This window comes from Vulpes vulpes, chromosome 4, assembly GCF_048418805.1.
Source record: "Vulpes vulpes isolate BD-2025 chromosome 4, VulVul3, whole genome shotgun sequence".
NCBI classification, from domain to species: domain Eukaryota; kingdom Metazoa; phylum Chordata; class Mammalia; order Carnivora; family Canidae; genus Vulpes; species Vulpes vulpes.
The window spans coordinates 42,003,927-42,021,127 of NC_132783.1; the positions used below are offsets into that span (position 1 = coordinate 42,003,927).

The 17,201-nt window shown below is 35.4% G+C and overlaps 1 protein-coding gene across 3 annotated transcripts in view; it reads right to left on the minus strand.

Moving 5' to 3' along the window:
• Positions 1-17,201, minus strand: part of BANK1 (B cell scaffold protein with ankyrin repeats 1) — a 282,579-nt gene that overhangs the window by 14,752 nt on the left and 250,626 nt on the right. For all 3 annotated transcript variants that reach the window (XM_072755563.1, XM_072755564.1, XM_072755562.1), the window contains one exon: positions 9,723-9,788. In XM_072755563.1, coding sequence (XP_072611664.1) covers positions 9,723-9,788 — 66 coding nt within the window. The remainder of the gene's footprint in view (positions 1-9,722; positions 9,789-17,201) is intronic.

A 17,201-nucleotide genomic window follows, 5' to 3' on the forward strand; every position in this document is an offset into this window, starting at 1 on the left:
ACAAACAGACACACACACACACCATGTGTGTAAGTGGGGGGAGGGACAGTGGGAGAAGGAGATCTCAATATAGAGTTTGATCCCATGACCCTAAGATCATGACCTGAGCTGTGATTATGACCTGAGCTGAAATCAAGAGCCGGATGCTGACTGAGCCACTCAGGTGCCCCTCAAATTTTACAGTAATAAGGATTCATTGATAATGTTCAGATTGGTTAGTCTGGAAAAGAAGCATTTCAAGTACTTCATAGCAGGTTTTAAGTATTTCCAGGGGACTTGAGCCTTGGGGCTGTCTTGGAATGACCTTTAATGGCATTCTTGGTTTTGAGAAGGCTTCTAGCAGGTAATCTTGGAACAGGGACAGAGAGAGGGTTCCTTTCTAAAAAGATTCACATACACATAAAATTGCTCCATGGCCAATCATTCTGATTCCTATGGGGGTTTTCTTGGCTTGTCTTTTCTCTTCAGAAGTTCTATTCTCCAGAACTAACAAGATGTCAACAGATTCCTCACTCTAAATCTTTTTCTTCAGGGATGACGGAGCATGAAATCCCAGGAGAATTGAAGAAGCAAAAGTCAGCCAGAGGGCTCACTGGTTCAGCAGCCAAAAAACAGATAACAATTGAGATCTTGCTTCTTATACCATTTGCTTTTTATAGGCCTCCCTACGCTACTCCAATCTGGGAGGTGCAGTTAGCAAAATAATTCTACGGGCCATTCCTGCCAGAGTATGGAGGTTTAGCTTCATCATTTAATAGCTAAAACTTAACTAGCACCTCTCTTGTATCATTCTTTTGACTAAGTATGAATGCGTTTTTTATTTCAAGTAACCTATGAAGCTGGATTTTCTGTTTTTGTTGAAGTCGTCTCAAGGAAAGTTCCCGGAAAACCATATCAGCTTGTTTTGCTCTATGTGCAGGTTTAGCTGAATTCAAAAAAATACTGAATCATCTTAACAGTATTCATTTCAATTATCCCTTCATCTTTTAAATTCTCACCACTAAAATATAAGTAAGATGACTTTTTTTGAGGGCGTGGAGCTCCATCTTGCGTGGTTGTGCAGAGAGAACAAAAGAACAAAAGTTAGGAGCAGCAGGGGTTTTCTAGACAGCAAGTTCTGGAAGTGAGCTGTTTACAATTAGACTAAGTTTACATACTTCTGCTTTTACTCACCCACCACCCAGCTCACTAAAAAGTTTGAAGCAATTGTCTTGACAAATTAATATTAGCCATGACAAGTTGCAAAACAAAATGATTTAGGCATTTTATTATCTTTTCTCCTGAGGGTAGACTAGTCAACCCAAAACGTGCAACCTGTTATTTTTTGTAGGGTGTACAAAATTGCTGTAATGCATTTAGATTACTGTTTTATGTGGGATGGAAACTTTTTTTCTTTCCTCCCCAAATTTATATTTATTATTAGTTTATTTTCAGGAAATTTAGTATGATTTTAACAGGATTTTTGTTGAAAAGCATTCGTCAGTTTGCTAACTGTACATATTCCAGACTCTTGGTCTCTTAATGTAAAAGCTTTAAGACAAACTATAGTTTCTAGAGTTTTAATTACTTCTATTACTATTTTGGATCAGTTTCTCGTTACAAGATTTTCTATTTGATCAAATATTGGTTACATAACATCAAGTAACACCTTTGTGGTTAGTGTATGAATCTTCAGATGAGATATGAAAGTGAACTGAGCTTTTCATAAAGTTATTTCTATTACTGAGTGACTGGCTGGAAGAGCATTTTTTACTGAAAATTTGAAAGGGAACAACTTGATTGCTGAACAACAAAATTTACTTTATGAAATATTTACTCAATAAATATTAAGTAGCCATTAAAATAAACACAATAATTAAAAGACCATGTGAAAGAAAAGACCACGTGGCAACATAGGAAGTACTTATATAATGATAAGTACAGAAGAAGAATACAAATTTGTATATATAGTAAAATTTTAATGATATAAATGTTCATAAAATAAAGCATGGAGGGAAATTATCTTAAGATGATATAAGTTGTTCTATTGTGATAGTATCAGATTACTTTTTTCTAATTATCAGCTTTCTGTGATAATACTGTATTTAAAAACATTTTTTTAAAGATTTTATTACTTGATAGAGAGAGAGAGAGAGAGAAGGAGCAGGGGGAGGGGCAGAAGGAGAGAGAAGCAGACTCCCTGCTGAGCAGGGATCTAGATGTGGGGCTGGATCCCAGGAGATCATGACCTGACCTAAAGGCAGACGCTTAACTGACTGGGCCACCCAGGTGTTTTTACAGTAAGAAACTTTCTCCCACTTTGCTAATAGGCTTTCCCATGGAATACATACCATTCCAAGCCATGCCAGATATGCTGTACCAATGTCATACCATGCGGTACCATCTCACCAAATTATTTTGTAATTGGAAAGGACTTGTCAGTAACAGAACTTAAAAACCCAGTGGCCAAGATTTACGTCTGAAGTTATTTTTTTGTTCCATAACTAAGGAACTAGTTATGGAGGAGGTAAATTAACTCTGAGCTATGTGAGTGAATTAGGAGATACCTGGAATACTGAATTATATATAAATTCCAAACAAAGTATCCCCATTTCTTGAACTTAAGGAACTTGCCAGAGTTCCTCCCCTGACCTAACTTGAGTCGGCCTCTCTGAGTCCTCTTCCCAATTATGCTTCACTGTTTGTACTTGCAGGTCTGTCTTTGTATTGTTCAATTTTCCTAAGAATCCTGCTACATTAATGTACTCAGACTTCCCCACCCTCCATATCTGATGACCTTCAGTATCTGCTTGGGTTCCTTTACCTTCCATCAACCCCTACGTGATATTTGATCACCTGGCTCTGCCTTCAGCAGGAATATTGTTAGGCCAGCTTAGCCCGAATCCCTCCTACCCCTCATGTTTTCTCTTAATAATTTTCCATGTGCTAAAAATACTAGTTTCTGACTTGTTATACATACTATACAAATATATGTATACATATGAACACATACACGCATATAAATATAATATTAAGTGATTTGGAAGGTACATATTTTATTATAAAATAAACTTCAGAGATACTGTTTACCTTATATATATATTTTTATTACTAAGTCATGAGTGAAAAGGAATAATTTTAATTTCACATTTTCTTCTAATTCTTAAAGGATTTTATATTATTTGAGCATCAGACCCAGAATATTGCAATAAAATTATGATTTGCTGTATTACCTATTTTTATCATCAATATTTCACAATCACATTTTATAAATAAATTTACAATAATTACTTAAATGCAATTCCATGTTTTACTGAATTCGTTTTTCACCACAAATTCTTTAATACCATAAGTTCTCTTTGAGCTTTTTACTTTGTTTAGTCTCTCATTTACTTAGAATATATTTTGGGTAATACTTTCATGATGTACACAGAAATTACATCTTTTCTAAAACCCTGGGTATCCAAAAACTGTATCTGTTTTCTTCTTACATGAATGAAAAGCCAGACTAAATAAATTTCTTAAGTTGCGATCTTTTCCTAATAAATTGTTTAGTTCATTACCTCAAATTTTTGTCACACAGATTCTCTAATTTTTAAAAGTGATTTTGATTCTTTTTAAAATAGAAAAATCTGAGATGCCTGGGTGGCTAGTTGTTGAGTGTCTGCCTTTGGCTCATGGTGTGATCCTGGGGTCCAGGGATTAAGTCTTCCTACATGGAGCTTCTCCCTCTGCCTGTGTCTGCCTCTCTCTCTCTCTCTGTGTCTCTCATGAATAAATGAATTAAATCTAAAAAAATAAATAAATAAACATGAGTATAGTTCCTCATTGTTTTCTGGGTCACAGGGAGCCCATGTAGCCCTTCACTTCCCTGTTCTCCAAAGCTTTGCTTAGCTATGTCATTGATTGTATTTGTATTATTAAAAAAAACCCAACCAAACCTATATACATGAGTTGGATCTCTCTTCTCCATATCATCTGATTGTTTTTAGTCCTTCCTGGTATTGAGAAAAAAATCCTTCTCCAATTATGTTCTCAACTTCAATAACTGATTTTTATCCACCAACACTCCTTTTTGTTGTGATCAAGGTGGATTTTCATTTGCTACTGAATTATTAGCTAAAGTTTATTTTATTTTTATCGTGCTTCCTTTTGTCACTAGATCTTTTTCTTCATGTCATATGTTTCCTATCATCCTACCCTCTTACCTAAAATGTCTTTCATGTATTTTGCTTTCTTCTTAGCCTGACGTTGACCCCAGAATTTCTGCTGCTGTTTCCTCCCTATGTTTTCAATTTGTTTATGAGTTCAGTTTTCTGAAATTCTATTTTTTGGCTTTTGTATAGGTGTCAGGTGCTGTACCTGAAGATTGAATAGTTCAGCTTAAATATAATAAATGAAAATTCAAAATAATCTATACTTCTTTACTGCCTTACAATATTTTTAAAACAGGTAAAATACTTTTAAAAGCCTAAGATTTAAAAAATTAGAAATTGTTAGTTGAAATGTTCTTATTGTATTTGTGAATGTATTTCCCATTATCTATATTTTGATCACTTGGTGTTTGACAATCTTACTCATTAAACAAATCATTTACAAAAGTATAATTATCCTGAGTCTTCATGATCAAATTATCCTTCCTTTTCTCTGGAGTGGCTTTTGAAGTTCTCATATTATTTATTTGTTCTCTTCCTCAATCCTTCTTGAAAGGGAACACATCTGTAGAATCATGTTCACCAAGAGATTTAGTGTCTATTTATCCTTTGCTTCTATTCCTTGTGCTCAGTCAAATTTTGTTCCCTGCTCTAGGTTGCAGAGGACTTTGATAGTTGAAATTCACAGCTGAGGATCCTGGAGGTTAGCAGGTTTTGTTACTGCAGCTTTGCCACATACAGGTAAAACATGATTCCTTGGCGCTATGTACTGATTGGTCTGTAGGCATCGAACTCCCCACCTCAATTACTAACAGAATTCTTCTTGAGCATACCATCCCTCCATCACAGAGCTTTATTGGGAGTGTCTCAGGAGGCAAAGTGTAACATTAAATCCCTTCTCCTTACTTTCTACTGTGGGCTGTTCACACATCACCATTTCAGACAAGAACTCAGTTATCACACAAGTTTTCCCAGGTATGACTTTAATGAAAAGACTTTTGTGAACATGGAAATGTAAGTTATACTGAAAAAGAGAACTGAGGCCATTATTCTTTTATGGAGTTCAAATAACCACATTTTGATAATCCCCCCTCTTTTCTCTTTAATATATCCACTGCTAGCAAAAACAGCCTGATGAAAATACTTCAGAGACAAGCATTCTATTTTCCTCTATGTAAGGGCGATACCATCTATGTCTACATTTTTCCAGGCCTCCAACTTAGAGAAAATTCTGTTGTTTAACATTTATCAGACTTCTGCAGCACTGGGCACTTGGAGAACACAAACAAGATATTTTCCCTGACTGTATCTTTCCCCTGAGCATTCATACCCTCTGAAAAGACCAGTCAACAATGACTTTTCAGTCTGCATTGAAGAGTCAGCGGTCAGAGACTATACCTAAGGCCAGGTAGATAGTTACTTAGCAGAGAAGATTTAGTGGCTTCATATTAAACCCACGTGAATAGTTTCCATTATCAAAAATAAATGTTTCCTTCATGTTTTTATTGACATGATTCCCTTGATATATCTTCTATTTTTTCCCTTTTGTAGAATTATGAGTTTGGGGGAATATGCCTCAGATGTAAGAAAACAACATGGAAAACATGTTAACAAATGATAACGGCAGAAGTCATTTGTAGCAAATGATACCATAATATAATAAGGAGTGGTTGGAGATTTGAATTTTTATGTGAAACATGGATTTAAGCATGGTTTAAACATGGCAAAAAATAAAATTATATTGTATAGACTATTTTTGAAATAAAACATAGTTAGCAGTCAAATTTGACACAATATGGCCTTCAAAAAAGTTTCTCTTGGTTATATTTTCTCTTTTGCATGCTGGTTTTGAGTTTATGGCTCATTAATATTCTGATGTGTTCCATTTTTAGTCATGTCTAAGGTAGGACTTAGGCAACCACATTTTAGAAGCTCCACAAATAATTCTTATACTCATCTAGGGTTGGGAGTCACTAATATAGGCAGCCGGCTAGGGTGAATGTGCTCCCCTTACCTCCCACCTAACCCCAAAGAAACAGTTTATCTTCCAAGAGTGAAAGCAGCAGCACATCCTTGATGAGATTCGTTACTTAACTGTGTGACTGAGATTTGTGGATGTGACCCATAATCACAGGGAAGAAGTTCAGAATGGTAGGAATGCTAAACCTCATCAGTTGCCATGTATCATATTTGAGGTAAGACTATGTTAATGATATGCAGATGATTCCAGTGAGGATAGAAAAGGCCCCTTGACATAGTCCAAGAAAAAGATATAACAGAGAGGGAAAAAAGTGTAATGAGTATGGGAGATATGAGTAGTCTTGAGCCAAGACTATTATATGAACATATAAGGCAGGGAAAAATTAACCAGATATTTCCATTTCTTTGAAGAGCCAGTCCTTACATTTCTCCAGCCCTCTTTGACTTGATCATGTTCACTTAGTGGTCTTCTAATTACTAATAATATTTCATAGAAAATTTATTATTTGTCAGGGGTCTAATGAATCCAAGCATTCTAGTAACTGGGAAGGAATCTTCCTCTAGTATAGACTTAATAGACTGAAATTAAGGGTTATAAATCAGTCCTCTATGAGCATCATTAACATGACTCAGATTTCAAAACTCTGATCAACTCCAAACTCACTGACAAAATTCAGTTCTCTGGCTTGCAGTGTTGATGAACAAACCCTCTACCACCCTGTGAAGCTCAGTTTTGGGAAGGGGTGGGAGAGATGTGCTAGCAGCATATTCTGCAATACCACTTTGGCATTTTCCAAGTTCAAAACCAACTCAGGAAAACAGATTTTATAACTGTATTTTGATGGAAACTTTTATCTGTGATCCAAAGTCCTCACCATTTTCCTTATATTTTTTCAGGATGTGAAAATTGAGTTGAAGAAATCTGTTAAGTTTCCATGAAAATGGTGCCAATTAATTTTTTCTGTTCCTCAAGAAAATTCCTTGACTTAGCAATAATGTAACTTCCTGGCAATCCCTTGGCAGTCTTGAATGTAGGGCATCTGAAACACTTAGAATTTCAGAGGGAAAGTAGTTGGCTTTTGTAATCCCTTTTTATTCCAGCATATAGTGAAAGAATGAAACGATTTCTTTAACCTTCCTTAGAGAACCTGTCTAGTCCTTAAGAAAATCTTGATTCTGACAAACATTTCATAAAACAGCTCCCCCTTTTTTGGTTCAAAAAAAGGTACTACTTTTTCTATTATACTATGAAATCCCAGGATAGTTAAAGAGCAATCATTACTACAGGATTAAGCAGTTTTGATCACCCATTATGTCCCATGGACTGGATGGTCATAAAAATATGAAAAAGTTTAGAGAAAAATGATTGGACACAGTAAAGAAAAAGGTAAAATCTTTAATTTTACAATCTTCCCAATTATTTTTAATTATCTCTTCTGTTCTCATAATAGATTCTGATTTCCCTGCAGATTACAGTAATCGGGGATGTTTTTCAACATTTCACAAGTTTAATGTTCCTCTTTTCCTTGCAAGTAGAATAATATTCCTTTCTGTTCTACAGAATTACTGATATGCAGGGTTAAAGGAATCTGGGGAAATTGCTCTAAGGTGACTAATCTAAAACATCATCAATAAGTCAGATCGAAATAGCAAGAGAAAAAAATTCATACAAAATGAGTAAGATTTTCAGTATTCTAGCCCTGAAAGGATATTAAAAATCTACTCATCCTTGATCTTAATGAAACAAGTTAGGTAATATGGTATAGGCAAATATTGGTCCAATAAAATATTTCATAATTAGGTTCTAGTTTCCTTTCACTATTCTCCCCTCCATTTTTTTTATGGGTACAGAATGGATAATTTTTCTGTATATACAGTAGAAGAATAATTGGTCTCTTCTAGGCTTAATAGAAACTAGCAGCCTTTCCTTATGTGGCTCTCTGGGAGTAGCCAGAGGACAATTGGTAAGATCAAGAATTCCAAGGATCTCTTCACTCCTCTTGCTATTTGTCACTTTCCTTCATCTCTGGTGGCCTTCTTCACTTTCCCCCACAACTCTAACAGAACTTAATTAAAACATGATAATTGAGTAATTTATTTCAAAATGCTTCGGGGAAATTTTCTCCTAAAGTGCTCAAAGCATCTTTTCTCTATATTCTTTCCAAAATTCTGTGAGGTATGTGGGGAGTCCTAGTAGGAATAATCTCTACTTTGTTAATTCTTCAGGAACTGTTTGATTCTAATTGTAGAATGATCTCATATGGAAGTCTGCACTTATATCTTGAGAGAGGTAAAGGTTCAGTGGAAGGATAATAGTAGACTTAAAAAGAGAAATCTTTCTGCTCAAATTATGAAATCACTAGAAATGGAAGGTTGTCAAATAGAAGGTTTTCTTTTTTTGCATGTAAATTCGTGGGCAGTATATCTATGTGTTCAGGGCCAGAAATTCAGCTTCATGATGTGCTGCATTCAAGCATCATGTACTTAATTGGAAGGATGATCTAAGTACAACTTTGCTGCCATGGGAAGTGCCACTTGAAGTGACAGATGAAGAACACCCATTTAAGGACATACCTTTGCTTGAGGATAATCCATGATGTCCTAGAAGCAGTTCTACTGAGATTGTGTATTTAGTAACTTGGTGGGGTAAGGAGTGGGGGCAAGGGGTGCCTAACCATCTCTATGATGGCACAAAGGGACATTGGCTAGGTGTTTAGCCATGAAACACCACCTGCTGTGAGATAACCTCTTGGTTTTATTTTAGTATCTCTCTCAATAATTCTCTGGTAGCGATTTCAAGGCAGTGCTGTTTTGGATTGAAGTTATTTCAAAGGTGCGTTGAGGTTAAAAGCATCTGCTTTTGATTATCAGAGCCAGCCTTCTACATCTGTCACCTTTTGTTTTTGATTTTTGAACTTTAACCAAGCTCTTATTATCAGGGGAAAGAATAATAATAAACAACCTGCTAGAGTTTCTCTTTTCAATAGGAACCAGATATGTTAGGGAAAACTTGAGACAGTGTCCTCTTTGTAGAGCGAGAGGAAAATTTTTCTACTGTGTGTGATGTCTCTGGAGCTACAGTTTTAAGTTCTTTTCTGCATGACAAACAAGTGTTCCAAAAAAATGCTAGATCAAGTGCTGAGGGCAAGAGAATAGTGAGACAAGGGTGCAATCTCTGATTGGAGTTCAATGCAGAGTACAGAAATCCCATGCTGGTCCCCTTCTTTGGGGGAATCAATCATCTGTCCCCTTGCCCCCAACCCTCCCAACTTAAACTCCAGAAGCCTCTCTCTAACAGTCTGTGAAAGCCTGGTCTCCATGCATGTTAGAGAATTTGTTTTATTTGACCTTCCTAGAGCCCTGGTAACAATATCATCAACATCACCATAAACATTCTCACAAGGCTATTTCTTGCCTTTATTATTTGAAATAATTTTCTTGTATTAATCTTAAGACAAAATTATATTTGGGCAAGACACTAGTTTAAGAGTAAAACTAATCAGGCACAAAATTATTTACTTCTATCCTTGGAGACCTTATTCATTGTTTATAAGACTTCTTTAAATCTCACTTAGAGATTATTAAATAAACTGAAGTTCATGTCAGTACCTTGTCTTTTAGGACCATGGAACTTGTCACCATCAGATTGTCTTCTGGCTGTCTTTTGTTGAAACACTGTAAAAAAAATAGTACATAGTATTTATTGAACACAAACATAAAAAAGAACAAACTGTGGAAGTCTCTAGGAAACTAGAGTGTGATACCTCATTTTCCTTAGTAGCAAGTCTTGAATTGTATTATTTTTGAGTAGGAGGATTATTAAATTTACAATTTTCTCATTTGCACAGCTTATCATCAGTTATTTCAAAAAGCATTTTCTTTAGGCGAAACAGTGCAATGCTGATGGAACACCTTGTTAAACTGTTTAAATCAAGATATGATTCCATTCTGATATCAGGTATATATAAAAGGTGTATTTTGTTAAAAGTGATAAATGTTAAAATCACATGCAAAATTCCATTTGCACAGAAATTACTCATGCTGACTTTCTGGTGATAAGCAAGGATAATGACTATTTCTTCTTAAACAGATGAAAAGACTGCTGTATTTCACAGATGTAGTAATGAAAAAGACACTTTATTCTTGCATCATCTAGCTAGACCTCAGACCTATTAAAGCAGCTTATTCGAATTACTTCATTATCTGAAAAGTGCTTTGTTCTCATTTATTATTTCTCGCATGAAATTCTGTGAGACAAGTCAGCATTACTCATCCCATTTTGCAGATGAAAGATAAAATTCATTGTTTAATATTTATTGAGCACCCACAAAGCTCCGTATAGCTTCTGGCATTTGTTAATGAAAAAGCCTATACCTTTTACAACTTGACTTTAGAAATTGAACATCCCAGAGTTTGTTCCATTATTTTTTATGGGTAGTCTGAATTACAGGGTTTGCGAACTGCTAGAGGTCTTGGAGATTTAGTCCTACCTCATATGCTTAAAGATGAGGGAGGTGGAAGTTTTACTAACTTGTAAAAGGGCTAAGTAATTTCGCAATGATCCCAGAAATGTTGTTAGTAGAGAACATGATTTAGAGCCTCAAGCCTTTAACTTTGATCTATTGCTTGGTTCTCCACAGCACTGCTGCCTCTTCTCTTCCATAACTATTCCCTTTTAAAGATAAAGAAGAAGATAGAAGGAGGGGAACCAAAAGAACCTTTGAGCATTCCCAGCATTGTTGAGTCTCTGGTTTCCCTTAGCAGCTCACCAGACTCTCCTGGGACAATCCAGCTGTGGCATGTGGGAGGGAGAGCGCCGTCCAGCTGGATGGTGCTTGGCCACTCTGATTGGAAGATGTAGCCCAGAGTGCCTGGGTGGCTCAGTCAGTTAAGCTTCTGCCATTGGCTCAGGTACTGATCTCAGGGTCCTGAGATTGAGCCCCATGTCAGGCTCCCCGCTCAGTGCTTTCTCAAATAAATTTTAAAAAATAGAAAGACGCAGCCTAGCAGTTGACTTATATTTTTCATCTTTAGTTTTAATATTCTTTAGATTAATCTATTGTCAAGGTCATACCTGTGTTTAATCCAGATGACATTTTTTTTTTAACTTAAAAAATTGCTCCAGGGGTGCCTGAGTGGCTCAGTGGGTCGAGCGTCTGCCTTTGGCTCAGGGCGTGATCCTGGAGTCCCGAGATCGAGTCCCACATCAGGCTCCCTGCATGGAGCCTGCTTCTCCCTCTCCCTGTGTCTCTGCCTCTCTCTCTGTGTCTCTCATGAATAAATAAATAAAATATTTAAAAAATTGCTCCAAATCCTATCACATCAAAATTATTATTAAGCATATGCAGTTTGTCAGTATTGTCAAGAGAAAGAGTACTGTCCTCTTTCAAACAGGAAAAGCAAATATATTTTCAAAGTATGATGTGTATAAGAAAAATTATACACATGAAATAATATTTCTGGTTGAAAGTCAATTTTCTGCTTCAAATTAGTATTTGGAAAACATGCTAAATATAACTTAATGGCAAGTTCTGAGTTTGTGGTTTATACTTTTCCTTAAATAAAATATAATAATGGATGTATGGTATGTGAATATATTTTAGGATATTAGAAAAAGTTTTACAAGTGGTGCTTGATTTTTTTTTCCATTGGCTAGCTCTAAAAAGTCTTGAAAAAATGAAACACTTTTGAATTTTAATAACAGGCAGAGTCTTTGTGTGCTTTTTCTTTTTTTGCTAATACTAAGATAATAACTGAAAATATCTAAGACAAAAAAAAAAAAGCTGTAGTCTGACATCATTAATATGGAAAATAATCTGAATCCAAAGATAAATCCAGACAACAAATTCTCCAAATATAGAGTACATCGATCGATTGATTTTAACGATTATGTTGCATTTTGAAGCTGCACTTTGAATTAACGATTATGTTGCATTTTGAAGCTGTACTTGGAATTGGTTTTTCCAGATTTTTGGCATTACTTTGTTAAAAATCACTTTACATTTTATATGTGGTTTTGCTGACAAGTGCCCAGTGTGTGTGAAATGCAGTAAACACTACAAAGTCAACATTCTCTTTCAGTTTCTAGCCTTAGAATTATAAACAGTATATTTATTTCTTGTTGAGATTTCACCAGGGCTTCTAGTTGGAAGAGCCTTGGGATCTGACAGAAGACTGGGAGGGGAGTTGGGTGTCTGAGAAGGATGGTTATCAAAGTGCTCACAACAGGACTTTTTAAAGGCAGGGTGTGTAGCACATCACACCCACAGTACAAAGACCCTTTCTACCTGGATAATCTCTCTTGAAATTCTCTCTTAATTTACCTTCACCTGCATGCATTTCAACTGGTCCCTTCCTTCCACTTACACACAATCCTTATTTCTTTACAAAGACGCAATTAGCACATTGACAAACACACTATTTCCTCAATGCTATGGAAGTTAGGAGGTGTTTTTTAATATGAGTCAATCTTGGAAAAAGACCTATATTAACTTGTCTCATGATGAGCTAGTCCATCAAAATGATCACTGACTCTAACATGCATAACAAAGTAAACATACTCTGTTAGCCTTAGGAAAAGGATAGATAGAAAATGTCAGAATTCTCTAATTTTTCAGTTTTTTACAGTTAATAATTAGCTGAAACATTTAACCTTTACTAGTAATACTTTTGTTCTAAAGGGCTTTATATACTTTCTTTTTTTAAATTAATTTTTATTGTTGTTCAATTTACCAACATACAGAGAAACACCCAGTGCTCATCCCGTCAAGTGTCCGCCTCAGTGCCCGTCACCCATTATACTTTCTATTTACCATGCTCACTGACACAAACCTTTATAAGAGGTAAATGCAAAATCCATGATATCCTGAGAATTGAACATTGAGTTATGGGTCACTCAGCTTTATATTGTATATACTTTTGTACAAGATTTGTGGTAAGATGAGAGTCTGTTTTAAACATACAGAAATTGGAAAAAACAAACAAATAAACCCAATGCATATATGCCAGAATGCTAACCAACGTGGCACAATGGAAGAAGTATAGTTTTGTTTTAATGTTAACATATGTGACATGAGAAAATGGTTTTCCCTGCCTGGGCCTTTATTTCCTTGCTGATAAAGGTGGAGCTCAGATGAGATCATTTCTGATGTCTCACTTAGCTCTGACATTTTAAGATGCGACCAATTCTTATTTTTCAAGTCACTCCAGGCCTAATAGTGCTGGATAAATTCTTAAGCATGAATTTAAATAGGAGGCTCTGTTTTGTGGAAGAGATTATTTGTACCGAGAGCTTAGAATAATAGAACAACTAGAAAGTTAAATCATAGACCAAGGTAATTTTTTATAAAATATGGAGGTGATTTTGTCCCTAATGTGTTTGAATTTTTACAGGAAACTATTTTTTACAATCATATTTTACCTCATCAATGTTCAAAAAATGCTATTAAGGCAAATATGACATACATCAACTTGGATGACTCTGCCTGAGTGAAATCTTATTTTTCTCTTCCTACCTAAAATTGGAATTTGAGAAGAAAGGAAAATGAATACATTATTAGTAGTTGTCACTACATTTAAATGTTAAAAAAAGTCCACAGGGAAAGAAAAACAATTTATGCGGTTCAAAATAATCTCAAACAATATAAACGTCCCAAATACCATCCCCATTTATCTTAAATATTGGCAGAACAACTTCTATAAAATTTTCTCTAGAATAGAAATGACACTAAATGGAAAAATTAGCATAGTATTAAATATTCAAAACATTAAGCAAAGCAGAACTACAGAAGAACAGAGGAGGAGGAGAAGGTGAAATATAACAAATTCTCTGGCACTATTTGTCTTCCTAGGTTGCTTTTGCAAAAATATTCTTCATGCAACTTCATTTGTGGCCTATTTTAAGTGAAGGGACCCTTCCAAAACCACCTTCCTTAAAACATCTGACAAAACTTATTTGGAATTTCTTTGTAAGTGGCTAAGTTAATGGAAAGTCCGTGCAATAGCCAAATGCATTCATAAAGATGTGGCGTCTAAACAACAAACCCCTTGATGTCCCATGCCCATTAGTAGTGCAACATAAAATGTTTAGAGCTATCACTGAAGATTATTCTTGAAACTAGAGATTTGATATAAAAAAGTATACAGATTTGTATTGTGCTCTCGGTTCTCAGGGAATGATATTGTACAGGTTGCAGCTGTGTGTTTATTATTCATTCAATAAACTTTCATTAGGTTACTAACTGTGTTATCACCTACAGAGTTAGGCAAAGGCCCCATTCTAGTTTCCATACTGTCCTCCATTTTGATGTTTTCATTTAAGCAAAGGTCAAATGTGTCATGAGTGCCTACTAATGAAAGAAGATAGAGATGAGAAAAAACAATCAGGGAGGCTAGGGTGGTAATTTGACTCTAGTAGCCTTACTCTTCCTACCTTGTTCCCCCAATATTACCCTGTGAAAGGTAATAACAAAAAGGTAGCATGAGGTAAAAACCAAACCAAACCAAACCACAATGTGTAAACAGCTCCTTTGTCTAACCAGCAAAAACAGGTTAAGAGAATATTCAATCATATCAGAAGTCACACTGGCTAATCAAACTGAAGCTCAGAGGAGAGATGTAGCTTCTTTGCAAATTGACCAAGATAGATTGAGCACTGTAATTGGCTTAAAACCATCATTGCATTTTGTTAGCAATAGTTATAGGTTATTAATTTAAACAAATTTATCAAATTTAGGCCACCACATTTGAATAGGCACATTAGGGTTGGCATGGCCCAGATAGTCACAGCCACATACTATGAAGGCTGTCCATCCAAAACTAGTTTACTGCCTGGGAGATATATGTAGTCAGGAGTTGTGCTATTCTTTTTTTTTTTTTTAAGGAGAATACTGCAAATGGTCAACTAGCACACAGGAGGTCACTGAAGTGTTTAAGCTTACTTCTGAGATTGGTAGGGAAGGAAAGTTGGAAATCATATAAACTACCAGAAGGAAAATGGCATAAACACTCTAATTCAATGGCAATATCAATTTTCTCCTAAGGAGAAAGCATGAATTTTCTTTCCAATTTGTAATGGAAACTTTAAGTCTAATAATGTTCCCATAAAAATTTTCTTCCCAAACAGAAAACCTTACTATAAGTTATGTTTTCCGTGTCTAAGGAAATTAATTTTTACCAGAGTAGAATATAAACTGTTTTTATTTGCATATTTATTCCTTTGATGCAAATAAGAATATTTCTATTCTAGAAATGTTTCTTATTCAGGAAGTTGAGACACTTCAAAAGACAGAGCAGTTGGTTTATGGAATTCTGTGTAATTAGAGCTAGAGGCCATTTGCAACGAGTTTATTAGTGAAATCTCCAATTCATGACTGGGCAGGCAGGTCCTCCTTCCTCTTGTTACCAGGCAGGCAACATGTATTGAACACCTGTTGCTTGCATAGCCCTGGACTGGGGATTTATCTCCTCCCATATGACTTCATTTAGGTTCACTGAGTGATTTTTTTTTTTTTACCATTTGTATTCAATGATGATATAAATGAAGATATTACTCCAGTAACATCCCTAGTAATTTTCCTTTTGTTTTTTTAAGAGAAATGGTTTGGGTTGTTGAGAAGCCTCTATAATACACTAGAAACTATGATGAGTTCATCTTTTGGTTCATGGTTGGTGATTACCCAAAAGAATTTCTGTGACTTCTCTTTTTATCCCTTTATTAGGAAATGTTGCTATCTTAAGAGGTAACCATTGGACCTGGTCATTCTCACTTAAACAGACATTAAATATTAATTTTGCTATTAAAACTCAAATTACAGAAATGCAGATTGAAAACTCTAAAAGGATAGGGCTGTCCCACTTGTTCTATGTAGTGTTCAGTATTGATAGTTAATAAATACCTTGAAAAAGTCGTGCAAGATGAGATATTGGCATATGAAACCCAGGCAAGAAGCAAAAAACACGACTGAAAAGATCTAGCAAGTCCTATCTCATGTCCGTGTATACAGAATACTCTCCTTCATAGTGATTACCATTTTTGCATCCCACTCTGTGCTAGCTACTGTACATGTGTCATTTCAATTCCCATGAAAAACTCTATGCAGGAGGTTTTATCATTCTTTATTTTTTTTAATGAAACAAGACTATGTAAGTTGTACAAAGCCACACAACTTTTAAGTGGCTAAGTCATGATTCAAATTCTGTTTCATCCAGTTTCACAGTCTTCATGAATTTTATTCCACCATGCTGCCAATCCCTCAGAGGAGGTTCTTCTCAGTGAGCCAACCCCACAGAACATCTTATTTTTCTCCAACTGCTACATATTTAGAGGAAAAAAGATATACACGCTGAAAGTGCTGGTGAAAAAATATTGTGAATTTAGGAAATCTAATGTGAGAAAAAAGACAACTTGTGTGGGTAGCTATTTGATACATCTATGATTTAATGTTCAAATGACCATTCTCTGAAGTATTCTATTCAGATGTTTACTTTGTCTTAACAATGGGCACAACCTATGTCATGGTTTCTCAACCTTGGCACTATTGACATTTCGAACTGGGTAATTATTCATGATGGGGCCTTTCTTGTGCCTTGTAGGAAGGATTAGTAGTATCCCTTCCTCTGTACACTAGATGCCATTAGTGCTGTCCCAGTGGTTATAACTGAAAATGTCCCTAACATTTCTAACATTGCCAAATGTTTCCTGGGAGGCAAATCATCACCAGTTAAGAACTAGTATTCTAGGCCAACTAAATTTATTACTAAAGAGATATTTAACAGAGATGCTATAAGCATCAAAATTTAAGGGGAGAAAGACCAGAACTCACTCTGCTGTTGAACAAAAATTGAAGTGCTTGATAATATTTGCATTTATTTTCACATGTAACATAAATCTTTTGATGTCAATTTACACCACAGTTGATTACTCTTTCTCCCTTCACTAACATGAAGGAATTGAATTTCTGGAAGATGAGGCTGGAAAAGTTCTTCATTATTATGCCAACACTCTAACAGATGGTCAGTAAAGCCCTTCATAGGTTTAATTCAATGTTTCTGTGATATGCTATTGTGAGAAAGACAAAAAGAACCAAT